Source organism: Ailuropoda melanoleuca, chromosome 2 (assembly GCF_002007445.2).
Source record: "Ailuropoda melanoleuca isolate Jingjing chromosome 2, ASM200744v2, whole genome shotgun sequence".
Taxonomy (NCBI): domain Eukaryota; kingdom Metazoa; phylum Chordata; class Mammalia; order Carnivora; family Ursidae; genus Ailuropoda; species Ailuropoda melanoleuca.
In genome coordinates, this window is record NC_048219.1 from 156266452 (window position 1) to 156292621 (window position 26170).

Below are 26170 nucleotides of genomic sequence, written 5' to 3' on the forward strand. Positions count from 1 at the left end.
AATACAAGAAACAAGTGTTGGCAAGGATGTGGAGAAAAAGGAATCCTTTTGCACTGTTGCTGGAAATGCAAACTGGTACAGCCACTGTGGAAAACAGCATGGAGTTTCCTCAAAAAGTTAAAAATAGAATTATCCTACAATCCAGTATTTGTACTACTGGGTATGTACCCCCCAAAATACAAGAACACTAATTCGATGGGATATATGCACCCCTATGTTTACAGCAGCATTATTTACAATAGCCAAATTGTGGAAGCTGTCCAAGTGTCCATTGATAGATGAATGGATAAAGAGAGCTCTCTTTCTCTCTCTCTCTCACACACACACACACAGCAATATTATTCAGCCGCAAAAATAAAGAATGAAATCTTGCCATTTGCAATGACATGGATGGAGCTAGAGAGTATAATGCTTAGAAAAATAAGTCAGTCACAGAAAGACAAATACCATATGATTTCACTCATATGTGGAATTTAAGAAACAAATGGGCAAAGGAAAAAAGAGAGACAAACCAAGAAACAAACTTTTAACTACAGAGAACAAACTGGTGGTTATCAGAGAGGAGGTGGATAGGGGGGTGGGTGAAATAACTGATGGGGATTAAGGAGGATACTTGTGCTGAGTACTGAAGTACCGGGTGATGTATGGAAGTGTTAAATCAATATATTGTACACCTGAAACTAATATAACATTGTATGTTAACTATACCAGAATATAAAAACTTCATTTAAAAAATAAAATAAAATTTTAAAAGAAAACCACAATGAGATATCACCACACACCTGTCAGATTGGCTATCATCAAAAAGCCAAAAACCAGTGTTGGTAAAGATGCAGAAAAAAAGGGAACCCTCATGTACTGCTGGTGGAAATATAAATTGGGACAGCCCCTGTGGAAAGTTAAGGGGGTTCCTCGAAAAATTAAAAATAGAACTACCACATAATCCACCTATTCCACTTCTGGGTATGTATCTGAAAAAATATAAAAATACCAATTCAAGGAGTTATATGCACCCCTATGTTCACTGCAACATTATTTACAATAGCCAAGATATGGAAGCAACTGAAGTGTCCATCAATAGATGAATGGATAAAAAAGATGTGGTAGACATACATATACGATGGAATATTACTTTCGCCACAAAAAAGGAATGAAATTTTGCCATTTGTAACAGTATCGATAAATGTAGGGGTATTATGCTAAGTGAAATAAATCAGAGAAGGACAAATACCGTATGATTTCATTTATGTGTGGAATCTAAAAAACAAAACAAAACAGAAACAGACTCATACATATAGGAAACAAACTTGTGGTTACCACAGTGGGGAGAGGTTGGGGGACAAGCAAAATAGATGAAGGGGATTAAGAGGTACAAACTTCCATTTATAAAATAAATAAGTCATGGAGATAAAATCTACAGCGTAGGAAATATAGTCAATAATATAGTAACTTTGTATGGTGACAGATGGCTACTAGACTTCTCGTGGGAATCACTTTATGATGTATAAAAATATCGAATCACTATGATGTACACCTGAAACTAAGATATTGTATGTCAATTATGCTTCATTAAAAAAATCAGAATAGACGGTATTTCTATATACTGGTAACTAAAAGTCAGAACTGAATTTTTAAAATAGTAACAAACAATATGAAATAGTTAAGGAAAAATCTGACAAAGGATGTGTAAGACCTATAAACTGAAAACTACAAAACTTGGCTTAGAGAAATTAAAGAAGACCTAAATAAATGGAGATATACACCCTGCTCTCAGGTCTGAAGATTCTATATTGTCAATTCTCCTTAAATTTTAAACAATCCTAATCAAAATCCTAGCAGGTTTTCTAGTTGAAATTGACAAACTGACTCTAAAATTCATATAGAAATACAGAGGATCTTTATAGCCAAAGCAACTTGGGGAAAACAACAAAATGGGTGGATTATCGCTACCTTGATTTCTACTACAAAGCAACAGTAATCAAGACTGTAGTGTTGGAACCAATATAACACATATAAAGATACAAAAGCCATCAGTGGAGAAACAACAGCTTTTTCAAAATGTAGTGTGTGAACGACTATATCTCCATGTGCAAAATAATAAAATTTGATCCATACCTTTGATCCATATTTCACACCACGTACAAAAATTTCAAAATGGGGGCACCTGGGTGGCTCAGTCGGTTAAGTGTCCAACTATTGACTTCAGCTCAGGTCATGATCTCACAGTCATGAGACCAAGCAGAGTATTGAGCCTACTTGGGATTCTCTCCCTCTGCCACTTCCCACCCAACTCAGGCACACTATCTCTCTCCATCAAAAAAAAAAAAAAAAAATCAAAATGGATCATAGATCTCAAAATAAGACTATTTTCTCCTAATAATCTTTTATCTAAAATTAACGACCAGTGTGTTAGTGTTGCCAGTTAAATATTCTTTTCTTTTGTGTTTTCAGATACGATTACTAAGCTAATATAACTTTGAGGTATCTTCCTTTCTTAAGAATTCTTCCACTGCTATATCTCAGTAAGATTCCATCAATTCCTTTAACAACAGTGTAATCTGAAATGCATCCACAGATAATTCTAAAAGTGATTATGAAAAATTGGGGGTTTTTACCTATTGCTGTTTCTGGCATCGCAAAAAGAGACTTTTCCGTGGCCACTCGGAATTGCCCATGAACTGAGAGACCAACTCCCTAGGAAAATAAGGCAAAAAGTTGTTTAAGAATACTGTTAAAAATATACGCAAACTCATATACACACAAACATTTTAAACCAAGTAAATTACCTTTACTGAATTTCTTTTAGGAGCTACACTGGAGAAAAACACTAAAATACATAATTTCAGGAATACTGGACAAAAAAATGTATGGGTATCCCTGGTACCTGCAATAGGCTTGTTTTAGCTGTTTTCAATCAGTATTTTGTGTTATGTTTAATGAACTCTTCCCCATTCCCTCTCATTTTTAAATCCAGTATAGCATTATAGACTAGTGACTGTTCCTAGAACGACTGCGTGTTGTCATCAGTGGAACCAGTCATCAAAGGAGCACAACCAAGCCATTCTAGCTAATTTCAGTACTTTGAACAGTATCTTAACACATTTATTCACATATTTCATCATTTATTACATAGTTCATAACATTAGTAACATCATTTTTCTTAGATACAACATTTAACAGGGCCTACTGTACACCTCTTAAAAACTGATTACTAAACATAAGTTTTAGAAAATAAGATTTGGCTGAAAGTCTCTATCTCTAATTTGTTGAATGTCACTGAAAAAGGAAAACTTAACAGTAATCTTTGAATAAAGATATTTGAAAAAACACAGTTTGAATAAAATGAAATAAGAGGTATACATGTGATGACAAAGTATCCATCTAACACCAGTGCTCACACTATAACAGGCATTTCCTATGTTATGTTCTTTTCACATTATTCAGAACTTCTGTTAGACTGTTTTACTTCTCATTCTTGATCCTTTTTAACCAGTGTATTCTATCTTTTTCAGCATAGTATTAAATGAGTTAAAACATAAAGTATTTGGAGCAATACCAGGCACTTCAGAGTTCTGTAAGCATTAACTAAATAATAGAAAGAGCCTCATTTCTATCTGGTTCTAATCTTTCACTACAATTTCTTCAACTCTTTCAAGTGTTTCCATACTCAGTTCAGCCATTTAAAAGTTCTTGAAACTTTTCCCACGTTGGGTGTAGAGATTACTTAAAATAGTGTAGAGATTACTTAAAGTATAAAATCTTAAAAAATAAAAAAGGAAAAGAAAAAGTATGGGGGTGGGGAGGCACATGGCTGGTTCAGTCAGTGGAGCATGTGACTCTTGATCTTGGGGTTGTGGGTTCAAGTCCCATGTTGGGTGTAGAGACCACTTAAAAATAAAATCTTTAAGAAGAATAGAAAAAATAAAAGTTCTTGAAACTTTAAAACCCTCTTAAGAAACACTAAAACACACATGCAATTTCTTATAAATTTTACATACTATATGCTAAGCTTAAATTTTAGAAGACCATGTAAATAAACATGAAAGTGAATAAAATTCTTCAGCCACTACCTACATCTTTTGGTGTCAACACTTATAAGTTAAATCCACAATGTCTGATATTCTTCATACAGGCAAATATCATCATGTTATAGGTATTCTATTATGACACAGTCAACTGACAATACTGACCCAAATTTGACTGCATATACTTTAAGATTATGAAATCTTACAAATTTTAAATAAGAGAGAGTTACTAGTTTTAGTATTAATTTATTACATTATTTTAGAAGTCCTTGACTCATATTCTCTCCACTTTTAGTTTATTGCATTGTAGCTGAAACTTATTAATGTTCAGGAATGTCTTGCTAAGAACTTAAGAGTTGGACTGGATTCCCAGTTTTCCAACTTTGTTCTTTTGAGTCCTAGGGCTCAGAACTGCCTCCATGGGGATGCACAGTAGGTAAATCACCAGGTCTCATGGACAGACCCTGCTTCAAACCATACTCCTCTGGTCATTGTCTCCTATCTCTTTATATAACTCTGATTTCACGAACAGCAATGACTATAACCCCCTTTACTTAATATTTATGTATAAAGATAAAATCTGACCACTGACCACAACCCCAATCCTAGTCTCCTCCCTCTTTCCAGAGAAAGAGTTATTATTAATTTGGTATGTAACCCTCCAGATTTTTCCTTATGTATCTCTAATACATATTTGAACAAACGTAGATGTTTATCTGAGACACACACACTTCAAACTCTATTCATGGCATGCAGGGCTCTACATAGTATGGCCCAGCCTACCTCTGACTACATCTCCCACTATTCTTGCACGCTTATTTCACTAACCACAGGGCCTTCATGCCGTTCCTCCAAAATTTCAAGCCTTTACAATTTCAATTAATCATATAATTTTAAAGCAAGAAAGACGTACTAGAGAAGGCCACTGTCTGTCCCATCACTGCCCTTTCTCTACCCAAAGACTTTGCCCTTCCCTGAGCAGTGGCTGAACTAGGGATGGGCACCGAAGGGTAGCCATTCAAGGCTAACCAGAACTGTAAGGCCAGGGAGCAAAGGGAGAGAAAGAAAAGTGCATTAGACAAGATTCTCACCCTTAGGAATTTAAACTAAAACACGGTGGACTGCTGTGAGTCAATGACAGCCAAAGCTTAAAGGTCATTTGAAATTTGAGCTGAAGACGACATGACAGCCAAGTTAAAGCAGAAATTATACAGGGTGATGATGAATAAACTGAGAAGGCTGCATGCAGTCCATAGAGCACAGAAAACAAAGCAAACCTACAAAAAGCAGCAGATAGCTTGTAGTTCAATTTTTAGGAAGACAAGCAATGCTGCCCGTTTTTGTCTATGGATTCCCATTTGATCCCCGCACTTATTTAATAACTGCTCCATTCTCTCTTCTTCTGGATCTGTTTGAGTCCATGTTCTTTTCAATTAAAAAAGTCTCTTGCTACATTTTCAATTAGAACCAGATCTACATCCTCTCATGCTTCAGCATCACACAATACAAGCTGCCTTGTATGCCTCTTCCTGCTAACACTGCTCATCCCAGACTAGTCACCCCATTACATCTTCTGAAACCTTCCTTGTTTGGCATGAGAACCACTTCACAGCCCAACTTCTCTATAGAGGGCCTTTATCTACCTCCTGAAATCAAAAGAGAAAGAAATTTATGAGCCCCGTATTCTTTGACATAGAAACTACAGATCCTATTTTCACTGAGTTATCTTGTATTACATATTATTTTGTTTCATCCATAGCTGATAAAATGAATGAAATCAAAGACTTCAAGATTTTAGAAAGAATTTATTAATAATTAGCTTTCAGAATAAGAGATGCTTGACATAAGTACCATTAAGAGCCAATTTTAAAAACCTTTTAATTAAGAGGAAGGCTGGAAAAGATGCAAGTCAGTGCACTTGGAGGTACTAAGAATAAAATGCTGATCAGTGCTGAAAAGGATGTAGCACCTTCGTGGCAGATTCAGATCGGATTTTTGTATCTTATATGAAAGAATCCATTATGGTTGTTTATAAGAAGTCCCCCTAGAGACTTACAAAATTTACTGTTACATACTTACTAACCATTAACCTGAGCTGGTACCCTTTGCTAGACTAAAGATTTCAAAGCCTTCAACTTTTATTGTATTAACGGTTATACTGCACAGATTCATTCCCCAACTGTAAGATGTCATTCTAATTCCTAACTCTCCTCAAATACTCTCCCTGCATCCTACCAAGCCCACTATTCAAATCTCATCATTTAACTGGATATCTCAGTAGCACCTGGCAGAGCTGCTTAGTCCCTACTTCAGGAAACACTTCACTTGACTTTGAGACACCATACTCTGCTGGTTTTCCTTCTATCTCAGTAGTTGCTCTTTCTCTTCTTCCTGACATCCAAATGTTGATCTGCCCGCACCAATGATCAGATGTCATTCCTCTACTCCTCTTCACCTGCATTCTGTTCATTCTACATTCATTCTACATTAACGACTGAAATCAATTCCCTGTCCTGATTTCCCTAGAATTTTATATCTAGCTGCCTACTTAATGTCTCCACTTATATATCTAATATTTTTCTCAATGTTCATACATCAGAAGTAAATCTCTTGATATCTCCTTAAATGTGGTGCTCCCTCAGTAAATAGCACCACCATTCACCCAGCTTCTCAGGCCAAAAACCTCAGCATCATCCTCTTTCTTTCTGATCTCCCAATCTAATCTATGAACAGGTCTTTACAGCTCTAACCTCAAAACATAGTTTAGATCGGGCCACTGTTCACACCCCCACTGTTACAACCCTAGTTGAAGTCACTAGTATCTCTTGCCTGGGCTAGTCGCTTTTGCTTCTGTTCTTGCCACAATCCATTCTCTACAGAGCAGCCAAGTAAGCTTATTAAATGTAAATCGGTTAAGGCTTTCTCCTGCCTAAAAATCTCCAGTGACTTCCCATTACATTAAAATATTACCAAAATTCCTCCTCATGGCTGAGGGCCATTGTCTGGTCCCTTTCTAGCTCCCTGGTCTTGGAGTTTACCATTCTCTAGTTTCCTCACTTGCGCTCAGGTCAGCCGCATTGGCTTTTTAAAAAAAACTTTCTTAATTGACACATAATACACATTCAAAAATATACAAATAGTTGCAAATGGTAAGTATACATGTCCAATGAATCACCCCGAAGTTAACACAACTATGTAACCAAAATGTAGATAAAAATTATCAGAAATTATTTTTTGTACCCTGTAAGTCATCATTCCCTCCTTCAGGCAACCATTATCCTGACTTCCAACAAAATATGATTTATGCTTTCTGATTTTATCTTGATACAATTAGAATCATAGAGTATATACTATTTATCTTTTAGTCAACTCTATTTGAAATTCATTCACGGTGTACTTTTTTTTTTTTTTTAAGATTTTATTTATTTATTCGACAGAGATAGAGAGACAGCCAGCGAGAGAGGGAACACAAGCAGGGGGAGTGGGAGAGGAAGAAGCAGGCTCATAGCAGAAGAGCCTGATGTTGGGGCTCGATCCCATAACGTCGGGATCACGCCCTGAGCCGAAGGCAGACGCTTAACCGCTGTGCCACCCAGGCGCCCCTGCATTTTTTTTTCATCGTACAGCATTTCTTTGTACAAATAACTTATTGATCTACAGTAAATAGCTAGTTAGGTTTTCTGGCTTGGGGCTACTGCAAATAATGATTCAATGACCATTCTCATGCATGTCTTTTGGTGCATGAGTGCACACATTTTGTTTGGGTATATACAAGGAAATAAAACTACTGGGTCAAAGGAAACTAATTTAATTTTTTAAAATAATAAGTTTCCAAAGCAGTAGTACCAATTTTCTACTCCACCAGCATTATATGAGTTTGTTATTCCCCATCCTCACCAATACTTCAACTTGTCTTTCGTAATTTTAGCCACTTTAATGAGTGTATGTTAGTATTTCACTGTGATTTCAATTTCCATCTCCTTGACTAATACAGTTGAATGTTTTGTTATATTTGTTATCTGGATATCTCTGTAATATGTCTACTCTCATCTATTGTTCATTATTTCCATGGAATTTTTGAATGGACTGTAGAAATTCTTTATACGTTCTGGATAGAATTCCTTTGTCAGATATATGCATTCTAAGACTTATTTTGCAGTCCATGATTTGCCTTTTCTCTCTTAATGATGTCTGAGAATGTACAGTTCTTAGTTTTGAAGTCTAATTTGTTATTTTTGTTTATGGTGCATTTATATAATATTTAAAGTAATCCTTCCCTACCCTCTAGGCAAAGCCATAAGTATATGTTCCAAACATTTAGAATTTTCCAGTTTCTGTTACTGCTTGCTAGCTTAATTCCACTGGGGCCAGAGAACAGTCTGTAAGATTAATCCTTTTATGTTGAGACTAATTCTGTGGCCAATTTTGGTCAATGTCCCATGCACACATGAAATGAACATATCTGCAATTACTGAGTACATATTAATTGGATCAAGTTTATTGGACAATGTTCAAATTATGTGCATGCATGAAACATATGTGTATATATATGTACTTATACTGAGTAGTTGTCTACTCCATTGTTGAAAGAAGTGTGTTAACTCTTCTTGGATTGTGGTTTTTGTCTATTTCCCCTTTTAGGACTTACTTTTTTGCAGAGATCAAACATTTTTAAATGTTTGACAATATGACACCAGTAGTTATTTCAGATAGAGGTTTGCTCCCATAGTTTCTCAGTTTTAGCACTACTGTCATATTGTATGCTATGGAACTCATTGAGTTCAGCTAACTTCATATTCAGTTATAAACAGAGATTCAGACAAATATTTATCAACTATATTTCTACAGTTGATTGAGGTCAACAAAATTTTCAGAATCTGACCTTGGTCATCTTTTTTTAAATTTTTATTTATTTATTTATTTTTATTTTTAGAAAGAGAGAGAGAGCACAGGGGCAGGGGGAGAGAATCTTAAGCAGGCTCCACAGCCAGTGGGAGCCCGACTTGGAGCTCTATCCCACCTCCCTGAGATCATGACCTGAGCTCAAATCAAGAGTCAGATGCTTAACCAACTGAGCAGGTGCCCCGACCTTGGTGATCTTAAGAGGGTGAAGATCTGAACAGAGTTTAATAGACTGAATTAAGCCCTACCTGCTAAGGAAACAAATAATGGAAATTAGGGCTTGCCAAACTGGGCCCCCAAATGCTATACTCTAGCAGTTAGGATACCCTGGATTCAGACCAGCTCTCACTTGGAGTGAAGCTCAGCTACAAATCCTTCTATTCCCAACTGGATCTAGATGATCTGGAATTACTAGTGCCCTCAGCCTAGACACCTACTAAAAACAAAGGTACATCTTCCTTGGAGGAAGATAATGTCACCCTAGGGTTCAAATAACAGCCAATTAGAAATAAGCAGCACCTGATTTGAAATAATCCAACATATACCACAGGACTAACACCAAAGAGAAGCAATACACAACAGATTCACAGGGCATACAAATTTAGATTTATTAGAGTTAACCATTTTATAACTATGGAATATCCTTCTATATTAAAGTTTGTCATAAAATTTACCTTACTGGTTATTAAAATACATCAGCTTTCTTTCAGTTTACTGCTGGTATGGCATCCTTCTATTTTACATTTAACCCCTCTGTTCCTTTTAGTTATGGTGTCCCAAGCACTCTGACACTTTTTGACATTCTTTACTTGTATTATTAAATAATCATCATTGCAGTACTGAGCTAACACTGAACTGATAAAAATTAATTTGATCCATTTTTATAATCTAGTATAAAAATTCTAATATAAACAAAAAAACTAAACAAATATATGAATGTAGTCAACCACATACTGTCACAAGAATGACAATGTACTTAATTTTATAATCTTTAAAGATAAAATTTAGGCACTCTAAGACTGTTTTTTAATTAAGAGACATAGATGAGTTTTTAGACTGTTCAATAAAGGGAAAAGGCTGGCATAGCTTTATTTAAGGCTTTAAAAAAGATCTTATGATAGTTACTTTAAAAGCATAGTTAAATCCTTCAAATTAAAATATGTTAATTACCCACTAGAAATAAGCATCATTTCTATATTTCCAGATAATACACTATTTGACACAAAAAGTAACATTTTAGAAAATGGATAATTAGGAAGGAGGAGTGGGTGACTCTGTGTCAACCAGTCCCCTGAATTTAGCTGGATATCTACCAAGCCATTCTGAACACCCACGAAATCAGCCTGAGATGTAAGAATATAGGCCTGGATCTCTACAGGCAGAGGATTGGAGGTCATGAGGTATGAGACAGAGTTGTAATTCTGTGGACAGATATCAGAGGATAAACAGGAGGAGGCTGGGAGCCACCAGAAGCTGGTCCCTGGAAAGTGATATAACACCCAAACTCAAAAGCATCCTGCACTGGGGGACTGGCCATAGCTTGTAGAGCAGTGACAGCAGGATGGGAAGGACCTGATAACAGTGCTCAGACAGGATCCAGGAGCTGAGTGGGGTGCGAGCCCAGACAGTGTGTGGTGGCGGGGGGGGAGGGGCACACGGGTCCCTTGCACCTGCGACCGATCATGGTTTTAGAAGCACAGAGTGCAGAGACAAGCAGCATCCTGAGTCAACTGCTGAGAGGGTTGTGGGGACATGCACTGCCTGTGGGAGGCTGTGGTTTTCAGCAGTGCTTACAGAAAGGGAGACTGTGTTCTGGAGGGTTCAGAGAAGAACAGACTGTGACTTCTCTGCCCTGGGGTGGAGGTCTGGATGAGGATATTTTCCTTTGCTCTGACCCTCTGAAAGGGCACAAAAGCTGTCAGAGAACAAAAGCCCAAAAAACCAGTCTCCATGGAGCCCAGCCCATGGGGTTGGGGCAGGGCAACTCCACCCAAGCAGGGTTGCCTGAAAAACAGTGAGGCAGATCCCTCCCCCAGAAGACAAGCTAGAAGAACAAGAGGAAGACAACCCTAGGGTCCCCATAAAAGTTTAAAACCCTAATACCAGTGGGAAATAGTATACTGAGCTCCAGGTGTTGCCTCTCAGCTTGTGTATTTCTAAGATACAACTTTTTTTCTTTTTATTTTTTCTCATGTTTCTTCTGTTTTTTTTTTAACCTATTTCTTATTTCAACTAGATGTTTAACATATTCCATAATAGCTTTTTAACTTGTACTTTTTCACACCTATATTTTATATATATATACATAGAGAGAGAGAGAGAGAGATAAGCTTCAATATAGTCCTTTTTTCCCTATTCAATATTACCTTTATATATATATATACATACACCAATTTTCATTTTCCTGTAACTCTGGAAAGTAGTGTCCTCTAACAAAGAGAACAAAATACACCCAGGAAAAACTGAAACACCCTACTTTGCCCACAGTGACAAATTGTAGCCCCCTCCCTTTTTTTAATTTTATAAATCTTATTCTTGGGTTTCATTTTGGCTGTGTTTTTTCAGTGGTGGCTTCCTACCACTCCAAACATTCCAAACATCTTGTATGGATTGTGGTTGATATTCTGGACTCTGTACATCCCCTCAACAGAGTGACTAGGAGGAGGAACTCCCAACAGAGAAAAGAACCAGAGATAATAACCTCTCCCACAGACCTAATGGATACGGATATCAGCAAGATGTCAGAAATAGACTTCAGGGTAGCAATTATGAAGACAATAATTAGGCTTGAGAAAACCATTAATGGCAACACAGAATCTCTAAGGGCAGAAATGAGAGCTAATCAGGCTGAACTTAAAAATGCTATGAATGAGATGCAATCTAAACTGGATACTCTAACAGCTAGAGTAAATGAGGCAGAAGAATGAATTAGTGATCTAGAAGATAAACTGATAGAAAGGAACAGGAGAAGGCCTGGGACAAACAACTTAAAATCCATGAGAACAGACTTAGAGAGATTAATGACAACATAAAATGTTCCAATGTCAGAATTATAGGGATCCCTGAGGCGATGGGGAGAGAGAGGACTAGAAGATCTATTTGAGCAAATCATAGCTGAGAACTTCCCTAATCTGGGGAATGAAACAAGCATTCGTGTCCTAGAGGCAGAGAGGACCCCTCCAAAAATCAAGGAGAACAGACCAATGCCTTGGCATGTAATAGTAAAACTCTCAAATCTTACAACCAAGGAAGCAATCCTAAGAGCAGCTAGGGGGAAGAGATTTCTTATGTACGGAGGGAGGGACATCAAAATAACGTCAGACCTGTCCACAGAGACCTGTCAAGCCAGAAAGGGCTGGGAAGACACATTCAGGGTACTAAATGAGAAGAACATGCAGCCAAGAATACCTTATCCAGCAAGGCTGTCATTTAGAACGGTTGGAGAGATAAAGAGCTTCCAGGACCAGCAGAAACTGAAAGAATATGTGACCACCAAGCCAGCCCTGCAAGAAATACTAAGGGGGATTCTATAAAAGAAAAGACTCAAGAGTTCCATAGAAACAAGGACTGTACAGACAAAGGATAACAATAAATACATATCTTTCAGTAGTAACTCTCAACATGAATGGCTTAAATGCTCCCATGAAATGGCACAGGGCTGCAGATTGGATACAAAGACAGGACCCATCCATATGCTGTCCACAAGAGACTCATTTTGAACCTAAAGATACCTCCCGACTGAAAGTGAGGGGATGGAGAAGCATTTATCATGCCAACGGACCTCAAAAGAAAGCTGGGATAGCAATTCTTATATCAGACAAATTAGAATTTAAACCAAAGACTGTAATAAGAGATCCAGAGGGACACTATATCATTCTTAAAGAATCTATAAAACAAGAAAATCTAACAATTGTAAATATCTATGCTACCAACATGAGAGCCAACTACATGAGCCAACTGTTAACCAAAATAAAGAGTCAGATTGATGATAATACATTAATAGTAGGAGATTTTAACACTCCACTCTCAGTACTGGACAGATCATCTAAACAGAAGATCAACAAAGAAACAAGAGCTTTGAATGACACACTGGACCAGATGGACTTCATAGATACATACAGAACATTCCACCCTAAAACAACAGAATATTCATTCTTCTGGAATGTGCAAGGAACTTTCTCCAAAATAGACCACATACTGGGTCATAAATCAGGTCTCAGCCAATACTAAAAGATTGAGATTATTCCTTGCATGTTATCAGACCACAATGCCTTGAATCTGGAACTCAATCACAAAAAAAATTTAGAAGGAATTAAAACACTTGGAAGTTAAAGAGCATCCTGCTAAAGAATGAATGGGTCAACAAGGAAATTAAAGAAGAACTTAAACAATTCATGGAAAGTAATGAGAATGAAAATACTTCAGTCCAAAACCTATGGGATACTGCAAAGGAGGTCCTATGAGGGAAATAAATAGCCATCCAAGCCTCTCTCAGAAAATTAGAAAAGTCCCAAATGCACAAGCTAACTTTATACCTAAAGGAGCTGGAGTTGGGGCACCTGGGTGGCTCGGTCATTAAGTGTCTGCCTTAGGCTCAGGGTGTGATCCCAGGGTCCTGGGATCGAGCCCCGCACCGGGCTCCCTGCTCTGCCGGGAGCCTGCTTCTTCCTCTCCCACCTCCCCTATTGTGTTCCCTCTCTCGCTGGCTATCTCTCTTTCTGTCAAATAAATAAATAAAATCTTTAAAAAATAATAATAAAGGAGATGGAGAAAGAACAGCAAATAAAACCTAAACCAAGCAGGAGAAGAGAAATAATAAAGATCAGAACAGAGATCAATGAAATAGAAACCAGAAGAACAGCAGAACAGAGCAATGAAACTAGAAGCTGGTTCTTTGAAAGAATAAGGTTGATAAACCACCGGCCAAACTTATCCAAAAGAAAGGAGAAAGGACCCAAATAAAATCATGAATGAAAGAGGAGAGATCATGACTAACACCAAGGTAACAGAAACAATTATTAGAAATTATTACCAGCTTTCTTTATCTCTTTCTTCTCCTACAGATCTTCCTATTTCTTATGTTCCATAGATGAGAGAAACCATACAAAGAGATAAAGAAAGGGGAGGTGATCAGAAGGGGGAATGAAGCATGAGAGACTATGGACTCTGAGAAACAAACTGAGGGCTTCAGGGGGGAGGGGCTGGGGGAATGGGATAGGCTGGTGATGGGTGGTAGGGAGGGCACGTATTGCATGGTGCACTGGGTGTTATACGCAACTAATGAACCATCGAACTTTACATCAAAAACCAGGGATGTACTGTATGGACTAACATAATAAAAAAATATTTTAAAAAAATAAAAAAAGAGAAAAGAAAAAGAAATTATTACCAGCAACCATATGACAACAAATTAAGCAATCTGGAAGAAATGGATGCCTTCCCGGAAACCTATAAACTACCAAGACTGAAACAGGAAGAAATTAATAATCTAAATAGACCAATTAGCAGTGAAGAGATTAAAGCGGTGATCAAAAACCTCCCCCAAGAGTCCAGTGCCTGATGGAGCCCCTGGGGAATTCTACCAAACATTTAAAGAAGAAATAACACTTATTCTACTGAAGCTCTTTCAAAAAATAGAAACAGAAGGAAAACTTCCAAACTCCTTCTATGAGGCCAGCATTACCCTGATTCCAAAACCAGGAAAAGACCCCACCAAAAAGGAGAATTATAGACCAATATCCCTGATGAACGTGGATGCCAAAATACTCAACAAGATCCTAGATAATAGGATCTAACAGTACATTAAAAAAATTATTCACCACGACCAAGTGGGTTTTATGCCTGGGCTGCAAGGGTGGTTCGACATTCACAAATCAATCAACGTGATAGAGCACATCAACAAAAGAAAAGACAAGAACCATATGATCCTCTCAATTGATGCAGAAAAGGCATTTGACAAAATACAACATCCGTTCCTGATTAAAACTCTTCAGAGTATAGGGGCAGAGAGAACATTCCTCAATATCATAAAACCATCTATGAAAAGCCCACAGTGAATATAATTATCAATGGGGAAAAGCTGAGAGCTTTTTCCTTAGAGCTGAGGAACATGACAGGAATGCCCACTCTCACCACTATTGTTCAACATAGTGCTAGAAGTCCTAGCTTCAGCAATCAGACAACAAAAAGAAATAAAAAGCATCCAAATTGGGAAAGAAGTAGTCAAACTCTCCCTCTTCTCAGATGACATGACACTTTATCTGGAAAACCCAAAAGACTCCACCCCCAAATTACTAGAACTCTTATAGCAATTCAGCAATGTGGCAGGTTACAAAATCAATGCAAAGAAATCAATTGCTTTTCTATACGCTAACAATGTAACTGTAGAAAAAGAAATTAAGGAATCGAATCCATTCACAATAGCAACAAAAACCAAAAGATACCTAGATATAAACCTAACCAAAGAGGTAAAGGATCTATACTCTAGAAACTACAGAACACTAATGAAAGACATTGAAGAAGACACAAAAAGATGGAAAAACATTCCATGCTCATGGATTGGAAGAATAAACATTGTTAAAAATGTCTATCCTGCCCAGAGCAATCTACACGTTCAATACCATCCCTATTAAAATACCATTGGCATTTTTCAAAGAGCTGGAACAAACAATTCTAAAATTTGTATGGAACCAGAAAACCCCCGAATCACGAAGGGAATGATGAAGAAGAAAAACAAAGCTGGGGGAATCACGTTGCCTGACTCCAAGCTATATTACAAAGCTGTGATCACTAAGACAGCATGGTATTGGCACAAAAACAGACACATAGACCAGTGGAACAGAATAGAGGCTCCAGAAATGGACCCTCAACTCTATGGTCAACTAATCTTTGACAAATCAGGAAAAAAGACAGCCTCTTCAATAAGTGGTGCTGGGAAAATTGGACAGCTACATATAGAAGAATAAAGTGGACCATTCCCTTACAGCATACACAAAGATAAACTCAAAATGGATGAAATACCTCAATGTGAGACAGGAATCCATCAAAATCCTAGAGGAGAACATAGGCAGTAACCTTTTCATCAGCCACAGTTACTTCTTTCATGACATGTCTCCAGAGGCAAGTGAAACAAAAGCAAAAATGAACTTTTGGGACTTCAAAATAAAACTTCTTCACAGCAAAGGAAACAATCAACAAAACTAAGAGCCAGCCCACAGACTGGGAGAATATATTTGCAAATGACATTACAGATAAAGGGCTGATATCCAAGATTTATAAAGAACTTCTCAAACTCAACACTCATAAAACAAATAACCCATTCAAAAAATGGGCAGAAGACATGAACAGACACTTTTCCAAAGAAGACATACAAATGGCTAACAGACACATGAAAAAATGCTCAACATCACTAGCCATCAGGGAAATACAAATCAAAACCACAATGAGGTACCACCTTACACCAGTTAAAATGGCAAAAATTAACAAGATAGGAAACAACAATGTTGGCGAGGATGTGGAGAAAAGGGAACCTTCTTACACTGTTGGTGGGAATCACAAGCTGATACAGCCACAGAAAACAGTATGGAGGTTCCTCAAGATGGTAAAAATAGAGCTACCCTATGACCCAGCAATTACACTGCTAGGTATTTAACCCAAAGATACAGATATAGTGAAAAGAAGGGGCACACGCACCCCAGTGTTCACAGCAGCAATGTCCACAACAGCCAAACTGTGGAAGGAGCTGAGATGCCCTTCAACAGTTGAATGGATAAAGAAGATATGGTACATATATACAATGGAATATTATTCAACCATGAGAAAGGATGAATACTCACCATTTACATCAACATGGATGGAACTGGAAGGGATTATGCTAAGTAAGTCAAGCAGAGAAAGACAATTATCATATGGTTTCACTTATATGTGGAACATAAGCAATAGCACGGAGGATGATAGGGGAAGGGAAATCTGAAGGGGGAGAAATCAGAGAAGGAGATGAACCTTGAGAGACTATGGACCCAGGGAAACAAACTGAGAGTTTCAGAGGGGAGGGGGTAGGGGTAGGGAGTCACAGAGTGATGGGTATTAAGGAGGGCACATGTTGTGATGAGCACTGGATGTTATATAAAACTAATGAATCATTGAACACGATGTCAAAAAGTAATGATGTACTAACAGTGGCTAACTGAACATAATAAAAAAAAATAAAAATGAAATACAAACTGCTAAAAAAAATAAAATATGAACTGCAAAAAAATATGAAAAACAAAAAGGAAAAAATAAAAAATGGATAATTACAAAGATTTTTTAAACATTTACTTATTTATTTTAAAGACAGAGTGAGAGAGCTCACAGGAATGCTCTCATGTGCAAGAGCGGGGGGAGGGGAGGGGGCAGAGGGAAAGGGAGAGAATCTCAAACAGACTCCCCACTGAGCCCATTGACAGGCTTGATCCCATGACCCTGAGATCATGACCTGAGCTGAAATCAAGGGTCAGTTGCTTAACCAACTGAGCAACCCAGGTGCCCTGATAATTATAAGGATATTTAAAGTTAACTTAAGACATAGTCAACGACTCCATGATTTATATTAATGGCAAGATTAATCCCCCAATAAGCAAACAAGGACATATGTAGAGCAATTTAATTTGGTGCTTGAAAAAGAAATGTTCCAAATAACAGTATTGGATCAGTGTTAAATTTCTTGATTTTGGTGCCCTTATTCTTAGACAATACACACTGAACAATTTAACAATAGTTATCATGTCTTCAACTTTTTCTCAAATGGTTAAAAAGAAATTCTTCATAGATGTAGGAGAGAGGAAGAAAGAATGATAAAACAAATGTGGAAATAATAGGGAATATGAAGAATATATTAAAGTTCTCTGTACTATTATTGCATCTTTTCTGTAAAATTTGAAGTTGTTTCACAAAAAGTTTAACTAAAAAAATAAAAATTAAAAACAAATTTTACAAAGGAAACAGAGCTAACAACCATAGTTAAGAAGGCAACTAACTCAGAAAGGCATACAATGGGGTGATATGACTAATGCTTATACAAAGAGTCATGGATTTAAATTCTAGTCAGGGAGAATGACTAAGCTCCTGCCCAGAATGAACACTGCATCACAGTATCAGAGTATGTGAGAGTCCTCTCTCATCATCATTCAGGATTATAAACAGTGCTTTGAAATAGGTACACATTTTTGTTAGAAATTCAAATAGGTTTTCATCATGTTATTTCACTACAGTATAAAAGTTAATATCATAACTATAAAATTAGTTTCATAATGTATCTCTGGGACCACATGCATTAGATTAGCCTGACCAGCAGTCTCCACAGTAAAAACAAAGACTTTATTATGCTTCTCACATTAATATTAATAGGCTAGTATTGCATATTAGTGATACTAATATACTGATTATATAATGTTAATGTATTTTAACAGACTGCAGAGATCAGCACTAAACAAAAATTCCCCCCCTTTTGATGCATAATTCATATTATTTTTAGATAAAAATGATATTCAGCAGAAATAAATAACTGAAGTAGAAATATTTATTTATATGTTAACAGTCTACAATCCTTCAGGTACAGTTTTAAATAAAAAAGCCAGGGGGACACTTGAAAGTTGTTAAAAGAATAAATCTTATGAGCTCTCATCACAAGAAAAAAAAAGATTTGTGTTAACCATGTGTGGTGATGGATGTTAACTTACTGTGGTAATCGCTTTGTAGAATATACACATACCAAATAATTATGTTGAATACCTAAAACTAATACAATGTTATAGGTCAATTATATTTCAATTTTTTTAAATCCAGGGAATAGAAAAATTCTAGTATGTCATACATTAAAGCATAAATAAGAAATAGCTTAAAAATGCACACCTCCTAGATTCACACTCAAGGTTTTTTTACCTGAATGAGCACATCCCCCAATGTATTCATATTTACAATTATACATGTACATGTGTCTAACATATACATATCACATATTATATTCAAAATACATATTTAACAGAAGTTTAAAAAGGAGGTCTAAGAAGCCACTGCTTTATATCATACACTCAAACAAAATGGATTATTATAATAGGAGTACTCCTAATCACCCTCTGATTTACCAAAGATTTCCATTAATCCTATAAAATATGTTAACTAACGTCTGTATTAACTAGCATCCTGAAAGCTACTCTCTGGCTACTTTTTGATACAACTGCATACTTTTCTGATCTGTTGAGTTTAGAGTTTACCAAATGTCAGTCATAGGTATTTCCAATCTGTGCCAGTTGTACTTGTTATGGTAAGTATGTACTTCAAATATTATTCATCATTAACTGATAGGAGTATAAAAATAAAGAGTTGTTTCTATGACAAGCAGGTTGAATAGAAAAATATGAAAAAGACAAGTCACCAAAAACAAAACAAAACAAAAAAAAACCCTGGTATAGGGCAAACAGAACTATTTCAGTGGTTTTATCTTAAGGAATAATCCTGGTACTGTTATCCTAAAACTATTTATTAGGACAAAGCAAATCTGAAACAATGTTAATGTTATTTTAAAAAATTCAATGTAATAAGATACAAATATCAAAGAAGTAAAAATCTAAATTTGAATAGGATGTATTAAACTCAGGATCTATCTTCTCTTAAAAACAAGATCTATATTCTTAGCTCTGTTCACTGAAAAGGTATAGAAACAATTACCAACTTAACTAGTGCCCAGACTGTTATTGCTGACTACCATTTTCTACTAAAAGTAATCAGGGCTGTCTTGGAGAAACAGCTGACATGTAGGTCTGGGGAACACAACATACAAGAACCTAGGATAGGTTCTTAACCACACAGCAAAGAAACTGTCAAAGACTTCTGGGGCACAGGAAACCAACTGGAAGGTTCCCACTTTTCTGATTTGCCCCTCTGTACCCCCCTTTTTTTTTTTTTCAGTGTCTCTTATAGACTCCTTGTTCTGCCCCTGGCCAATAAACATTGGGTGGGTTTTTTTGGTTTTGTTTTTAAGATTTTATTTATTTATTTGTCAGAGACAGAGAAAGTACAAGCACAAGCAAGGGGAGCAGCAGGCAGAGGGAGAAGCAGGCTCCCCACGGAGCAAGGAGCTTGATGTGGAGCTTGATCCCATGACCCTGGGATCAAAACCTGAGCCGAAGGCAAACACTTAACCTACTGAGCCACCCAGGCGTCCTTGTTTTGTTTTAAGATTCCATTCTGGACTTACTTTGGTTGTCACTCTATTTCTGTCACATCTCTTTGTATAATAATCTTTTCTACTAATTTAGAAAACAAAGCATGTCTGTTCTAAGACAATGAATTCATGAAAAAATCCTCAGGTTCTGCAAAACCACACAGAGCTTATAGGAAAAATAGAGTTTGGGCAGTCTGCTCAAAACTTAGGCACAACTTTGTAATCTGAATCATAATAAAAACTATAAATGGTCCCAGGGATCTGATTTAGACCACCCAGTCAGGCATCTCACTATGAACATAGAATGTCACAGCAGATATTTAAAATGCATAAAAATAAAGTGGGAAGAATGGCAATACTTTAATCAGGGCAGGACCAATCCAATATGCGCAGACAAAGCAGGTAGAAGGGCACCTGTAAGTCAGCGGGGCTCTGCAGTCAACATCCAAGTGCCAGGTGTAAGAAGTTTGTCTTAGAGGTTGCCCAAAGAATAGGCATTTAATTTTCTTAAAATACAGACAAGAGAATTCCTATTCACCGTACATCAAGATAAGCACTTTTTTCTGCCTAGTTGATTATATATTTATTGCCACTTATCCTATCTCCCTTGTCTAGAAAAAAACTGCATATGAACCAACACTTTTACATTATCCTAACATTATTTCACCATTTACCAGTCCATTATGAGCTAATTCACATTATAGAAGCTCACACTGTCGAGAATACTGTGCCTACATGAGTCCCAAACTTACACTTCTTGCCCAGGCAACACCCTGAATTTCAGACTTGCATAACCAACACTTTTATTCAGACAAAACACACCCACATGGATAGTTCACAGGCATCTCGCATTTAACAAGCCCAAAATTAAACACATCTCCTTTTACCCTTCCCGGCCCACACCCCTACCCATTCTTCCTCCAAAATCTTAGTGCACAGTCCACCATTCATTCCAGTGCCCAGTCTAGACCTGGAAGTCACACTTGCCTCCTTCTCTTTATCCCTCCATGTCCAATCCTTCATCAAATCCCAAGTCTCCTCCTAAATCTCTCTCATAAATCTAATTTTTGGTTACTTCATTATCTCTACCCTACTTCAAAATCACCATAATCTCTCACCTGGATCTCTGCAATAACTTCCTAAACAATCCCTTTACTTTCCATTCTAACCCCCTCCAATCTGTTCTTCCCACAAAAGACTTATCATTCTAAAATGCAAGTCTGTTCAAGCCATCTCTCCACCTAAAAGCACTTAAAAGGCTCTCCCTGCTGATTTCAGGATAAACTACTTAACATATAAGAGGACTGATCTGGTTTCTTGCTTACCTTTCTGGCCTCAGACTTCATCCACTATCTCCTTCATACTCCAAAATCCAGGCATACTGAACTTTACCCAAACATTCATTCATTCTCGCAACTCATTTTCACATAGGCTGCTAACTTCTCATTTACACACTGTCCTTCCATACTGCATGAACCCCTTGCACACTAGCAACAACCATACCACATTTCTCCACTATTCCCAACTTGTCCTTTCCTGGCTGCTTATATAACTTCCTCCAAGATGCTTCCCCTACACCATCCCCTTCACTAAAATACTCACATATACTCACACAGTTGAGGCTGGTACTCTTTTGTGTATTTCCAGAACACCCTATAACTGCCTCTCTAGACAGGAAGCTCCATGAGGAAAGAAACATATCTACCTTGCTCGCTATTTTATCCCCAGAGCTTTACCAGTATCTAGCACATAGCACATATCCAATAAGTTTTGATGGTTGGGTGAAATGGCTGAGAACCATCTCAAATAATGGCTAAAATCATAATGAACCTTTAGTTAGTATTCAACCTCTTCAGTCAATATAGCTAGAATGAGTTCATTCTAGGAGCAAGAGGAACTCCCCTCCCTCTTCCTTCTTTGTGCAATAATATGATGCCTCAATAATGAACAGAGCCCTCTACATCACAAATTATTCAACCCAACATGGTGCATGGATGGCACGGTGGATGAAACAGAGGCAGGCTGAGGATGGCACAGGGAGGAGGTGCCTGCCACTTGACCAAGAACCTAGGGGGTTTTCACAATTAAAAACAAAATGAACCAAAATCCTGACAAAAAGAGCCACAGAAAAGGGCCAAGGAAAAAGGAAAACAACTCCCTATAGATCTAAGAATCTGCAAGTCTCAGAAAGTTGCCAAGAATACCCATACTCCTAGAAAATCAAAGCTCTATTTCTCAGAACTCAATAACTTAAAATGGTGGGTGGAGGGAGGCAGCAAAGCCAAGGTCCTGGTAGGGAAATACAAGCCCTTCCCAATTCTGTACTAGATATTCCTGGGCTAAAAGTCAAGGAAAAAAGAATAAAGTATAGAATCAAGAGCTCTATCTAATGAGACAGACAAGGAGCAAGATAGAGTTAAAAAGTATAGGAACATCTGTTAAAGATAATCCACCGCAATTTCAAAAATATAACCAAATGCTTACCCATGAAAAAGGCTGAGAAACTAAATGACCCTAAAAATTTACTATCAGAATTTGTACAACTAAAAGCCATCCTAACTCCCCCCTAATAAGGCAGAAGGAAATCACAGAATACCATAGGGAGAGAGGGAGACCCTACCACTATCAAGGAGAAAAAAAAAATCATCCACACTTGGAGAAAGTTCAACAATAGAGATAAAAATAAATGCAAATAAGCACATTCTACACACTTAGAAATCCAAGGGAAACTTGCTCTCTAATTCTTCCTTTCACAGCCCCTATAGTCTTACTAATATTTCATATTCTCTTTTCCATATTTTCTTTTTTGATTATTCTTCCACTCTTAGTATATTTTATTGCTTTCTCTGTAGACAAGTTCACCTGTCAATATAGTTCCTTTTATTTTTACTTCCCAGGGCAACTGCACTGCAGTACCTTTCTTCAGTCCTGATGGTCATACTTTATCTTTGCACATCAACTTCAAGTCTAGTTTCATCACTCTTGCAGTTGGCAACTTCTACCCTAAACCCACAAAGGACAAATAAGAATCACAAAGCCCACTAGATATTTATCCAAAGGACACAAACATAGTGATTCCAAAGGGCACATGCACCCCAATGTTTATAGCAGCAATGTCCACAATAGCCAAAGGATGGAAAGAGCCCAGATATCCATCTATAGATGAATGGATAAAGAAGATGTGATATATATATCACATCTATTTTATATTAATATTATTTTACATATATTTATATATATAATCACATATGTGAGATCATATATATAATGTAATATTATGTATTTATATGTGCATATTATATAGATAGATAATGGAATATATATAATGGAATATTATTCAGCCATCAGAAAGAATGAAATCTTGCCACTTGCAACAATGGGATGGAACTACAGGGTATTATGTTAAGCAAAATAAGTCAGAGAAAGATAAATACCATATGATTTCACTCATACATGGAATTTAAGAAACAAAACAGTTGAACATAGTGGAAAGGAAAGAAAAATAAGATAAAAACAGAGAGGTAGGCAAACCGTAAGAGACTCTGAACTATAGGAAACAGAGGGTTGATAGAGCGGAGGTGGGTAGTGAGATGGGGTAATTGAATGATGGGCATTAAGGAGGGCACTCGAGGTAATGAGAACTGGGTGTTATATGCAACTGATGAATCACTAAATTCTACCCCTCAAACTAATACACTACATGTTAACTAAGTTGAATTTAAAAAAAAATCACAGAGCCCAATTTGTGTATGAATTATTTTCATGTATCTGAAATTAGGTCATCCTGATGTACACAACCTGACTTAGCAATATGTATATCATTAGATAAGAATGCTACAAGAAACAAAAATTGCAGGCCAATACTCTTGATGAACAGTGCAAAAATCCAAAAAATATTAGCAAACTGAAATCAACATTACATTAAAAGAATCTTATACCATGATCCAGTGAATTTTATTCCTAAGATGCAAGGATGGTTCAAAACATGCAAATCAATCAATATGATATACCACATTAACAAAATGAAGGATAAAAATCATATGATCATCTCCATAAATAAAAATCATACGATCATTTTAATACAGAAAAAGCATTTGACAAAATTCAACATTGTTTCATGATAAAACACCTCAACAATTTAGGTATAGATGGAATGTACCTCAACATAATAAAGGCCATACATGACAAACCCAAAGCTAACATCATACTCCAAGGTGAAAAGCTGAAAGCTTTTCCTCTAATATCAGGAACAAAACAAAGGATATCCACTCTTGGCACTTTTTACTTAACATAGTACTAGAAGTCCTAACCCAAGCAATTAGGCAAGAAAAATAAATAAAAGGCATCCAAATTGTAAGGTAAGAAATAAAACTGTGTTTAAGGATGACACGATACTACATTTAGAAAAATTTAAAGACCCCTCCCCCCAGAAAAACAAACTGTTAGAATAAAATAATTTCATAAAGTTTCAGGATACAAAACTGATACATAAAAATCAGTTGTGTTTCTTCTACATGATAACAGCAAACTTTCAGAAAGAGAAGTAAACAATCCCATTAACAATTGCATCAAAAAGAATAAAATAACTAGAAATTAATTCAAACAAGGAGCTGAAAGATTTATACACTGAAAACTGTAAGACATTGGTGAAAGGAATTGAAGAAGACACAAATAAATGGAAAAATATTCTGTGCTCGTGTATTGGAAGAATACTGTTAAAATGTCCATACCAACCAAAGCAATCTACAGATACAATGCAATCCCTACCAAAATTCCAATAGCATTTTTCACAGAAATAGAACAATCTTGAAGTTTGTACAGAAACACAAAAGATCCCAAACAGCCAAAACAAACTTGAGAAAGGACAATGATGAAACATTACCATTCCTGATTTCAAACTATGTTACAAAGCTATAGTGATCAAAACACTACAGTACTTATATGTTGGCTAACTGAACATAACACACACACACACACACACACACACACACACACTACTGTGCTGACATTAAAAAAAGCCACATAGATCAAATGGAAAATAGAGCCACATATATATGGTCAATTAATTTTCAACAAAGGAGCCCAGAATATACAATGGAGAAAGGACAATTACTTCAATAAATGGTGCTGGAAAAACTGGATAGCCACATAGAAAAAAATGAAACTGGACCCCTATCTTATACCATACACAAAAATCAACTCAAAATGCATTAAAGAATGTAATACTTGCAATCATAAAATGCCTAGATGAAAACATGGGTAAACTCCTTGATATTGGTCTTGGCAAAGATTTTTTTAGATGTGACACCAAAAGCAAAGGCAACAAAGGCAAAATAAACAAGTGGATTACTCAAACTAAAGCCTCTGCTCAGCAAAGATAACCACCAACAAAATGAAAAGACAACCTATGGACTGAGAGAAAATATTTGCAAACCATGTATCTAATAAGAGGTTCATACCCAAAATATACAAGGAACTCCTACAACTCAATAGCAAAAACATCAACAATCTGGCTAAAAATAAAACTGAATAGACATTTTCCCAAAGACAACATACAAGATAGCCAACAAGTACACAAAATGGTGTTCAACATTCAATAGTATCAGGGAAATGCAAATCAATACCACACTGAGATATCATCTCACACCTGTTAGAATGTCTATAATAAAAAAGATAAGGGGGTGCCTGGGTGGTTTAGTCAGTTAAGTGTCTGCCCTTGGCTCAGGTCATGATCCCAGGTGCCTGGGATCGAGTCTCGCATCGGGCTCCCTTCTCAACGAGGAGTCTGCTTCTCCACCTCCCTCTGCCCTCCCCCTCACTGGTGTTCGTGCTCTCGCTCTCTCACGCTCTCAAATAAATAAATAAAATCTTGGGGAAAAAAAAAGACAAAGGATAATAAATGCTAGCAAGGATGTGAAGGGAACCCTACCTAGTACATTGTCAGTGGGGAATACAAACTGGTACAGCCACTATAGAAAATAGTACAGAGGGGTTCCTTGAGAAATTAAAAATAGAACTACCATATGATCCAGCAATTCCA

General features: G+C 36.8%; 1 protein-coding gene across 11 annotated transcripts in view; it reads right to left on the bottom strand.

Moving 5' to 3' along the window:
- HIBCH (3-hydroxyisobutyryl-CoA hydrolase) overlaps positions 1 to 26170 on the bottom strand; it is a 114255-nt gene that overhangs the window by 46659 nt on the left and 41426 nt on the right. For all 11 annotated transcript variants that reach the window (XR_004623528.1, XR_004623526.1, XR_004623527.1 and 8 more), the window contains one exon: positions 2616 to 2694. Coding sequence is in view for 6 of the 11 variants with exons in the window: in XM_034654858.1 (XP_034510749.1) it covers positions 2616 to 2694 (79 nt within the window). In the remaining 5 variants the exon portion in view is untranslated. The remainder of the gene's footprint in view (positions 1 to 2615; positions 2695 to 26170) is intronic.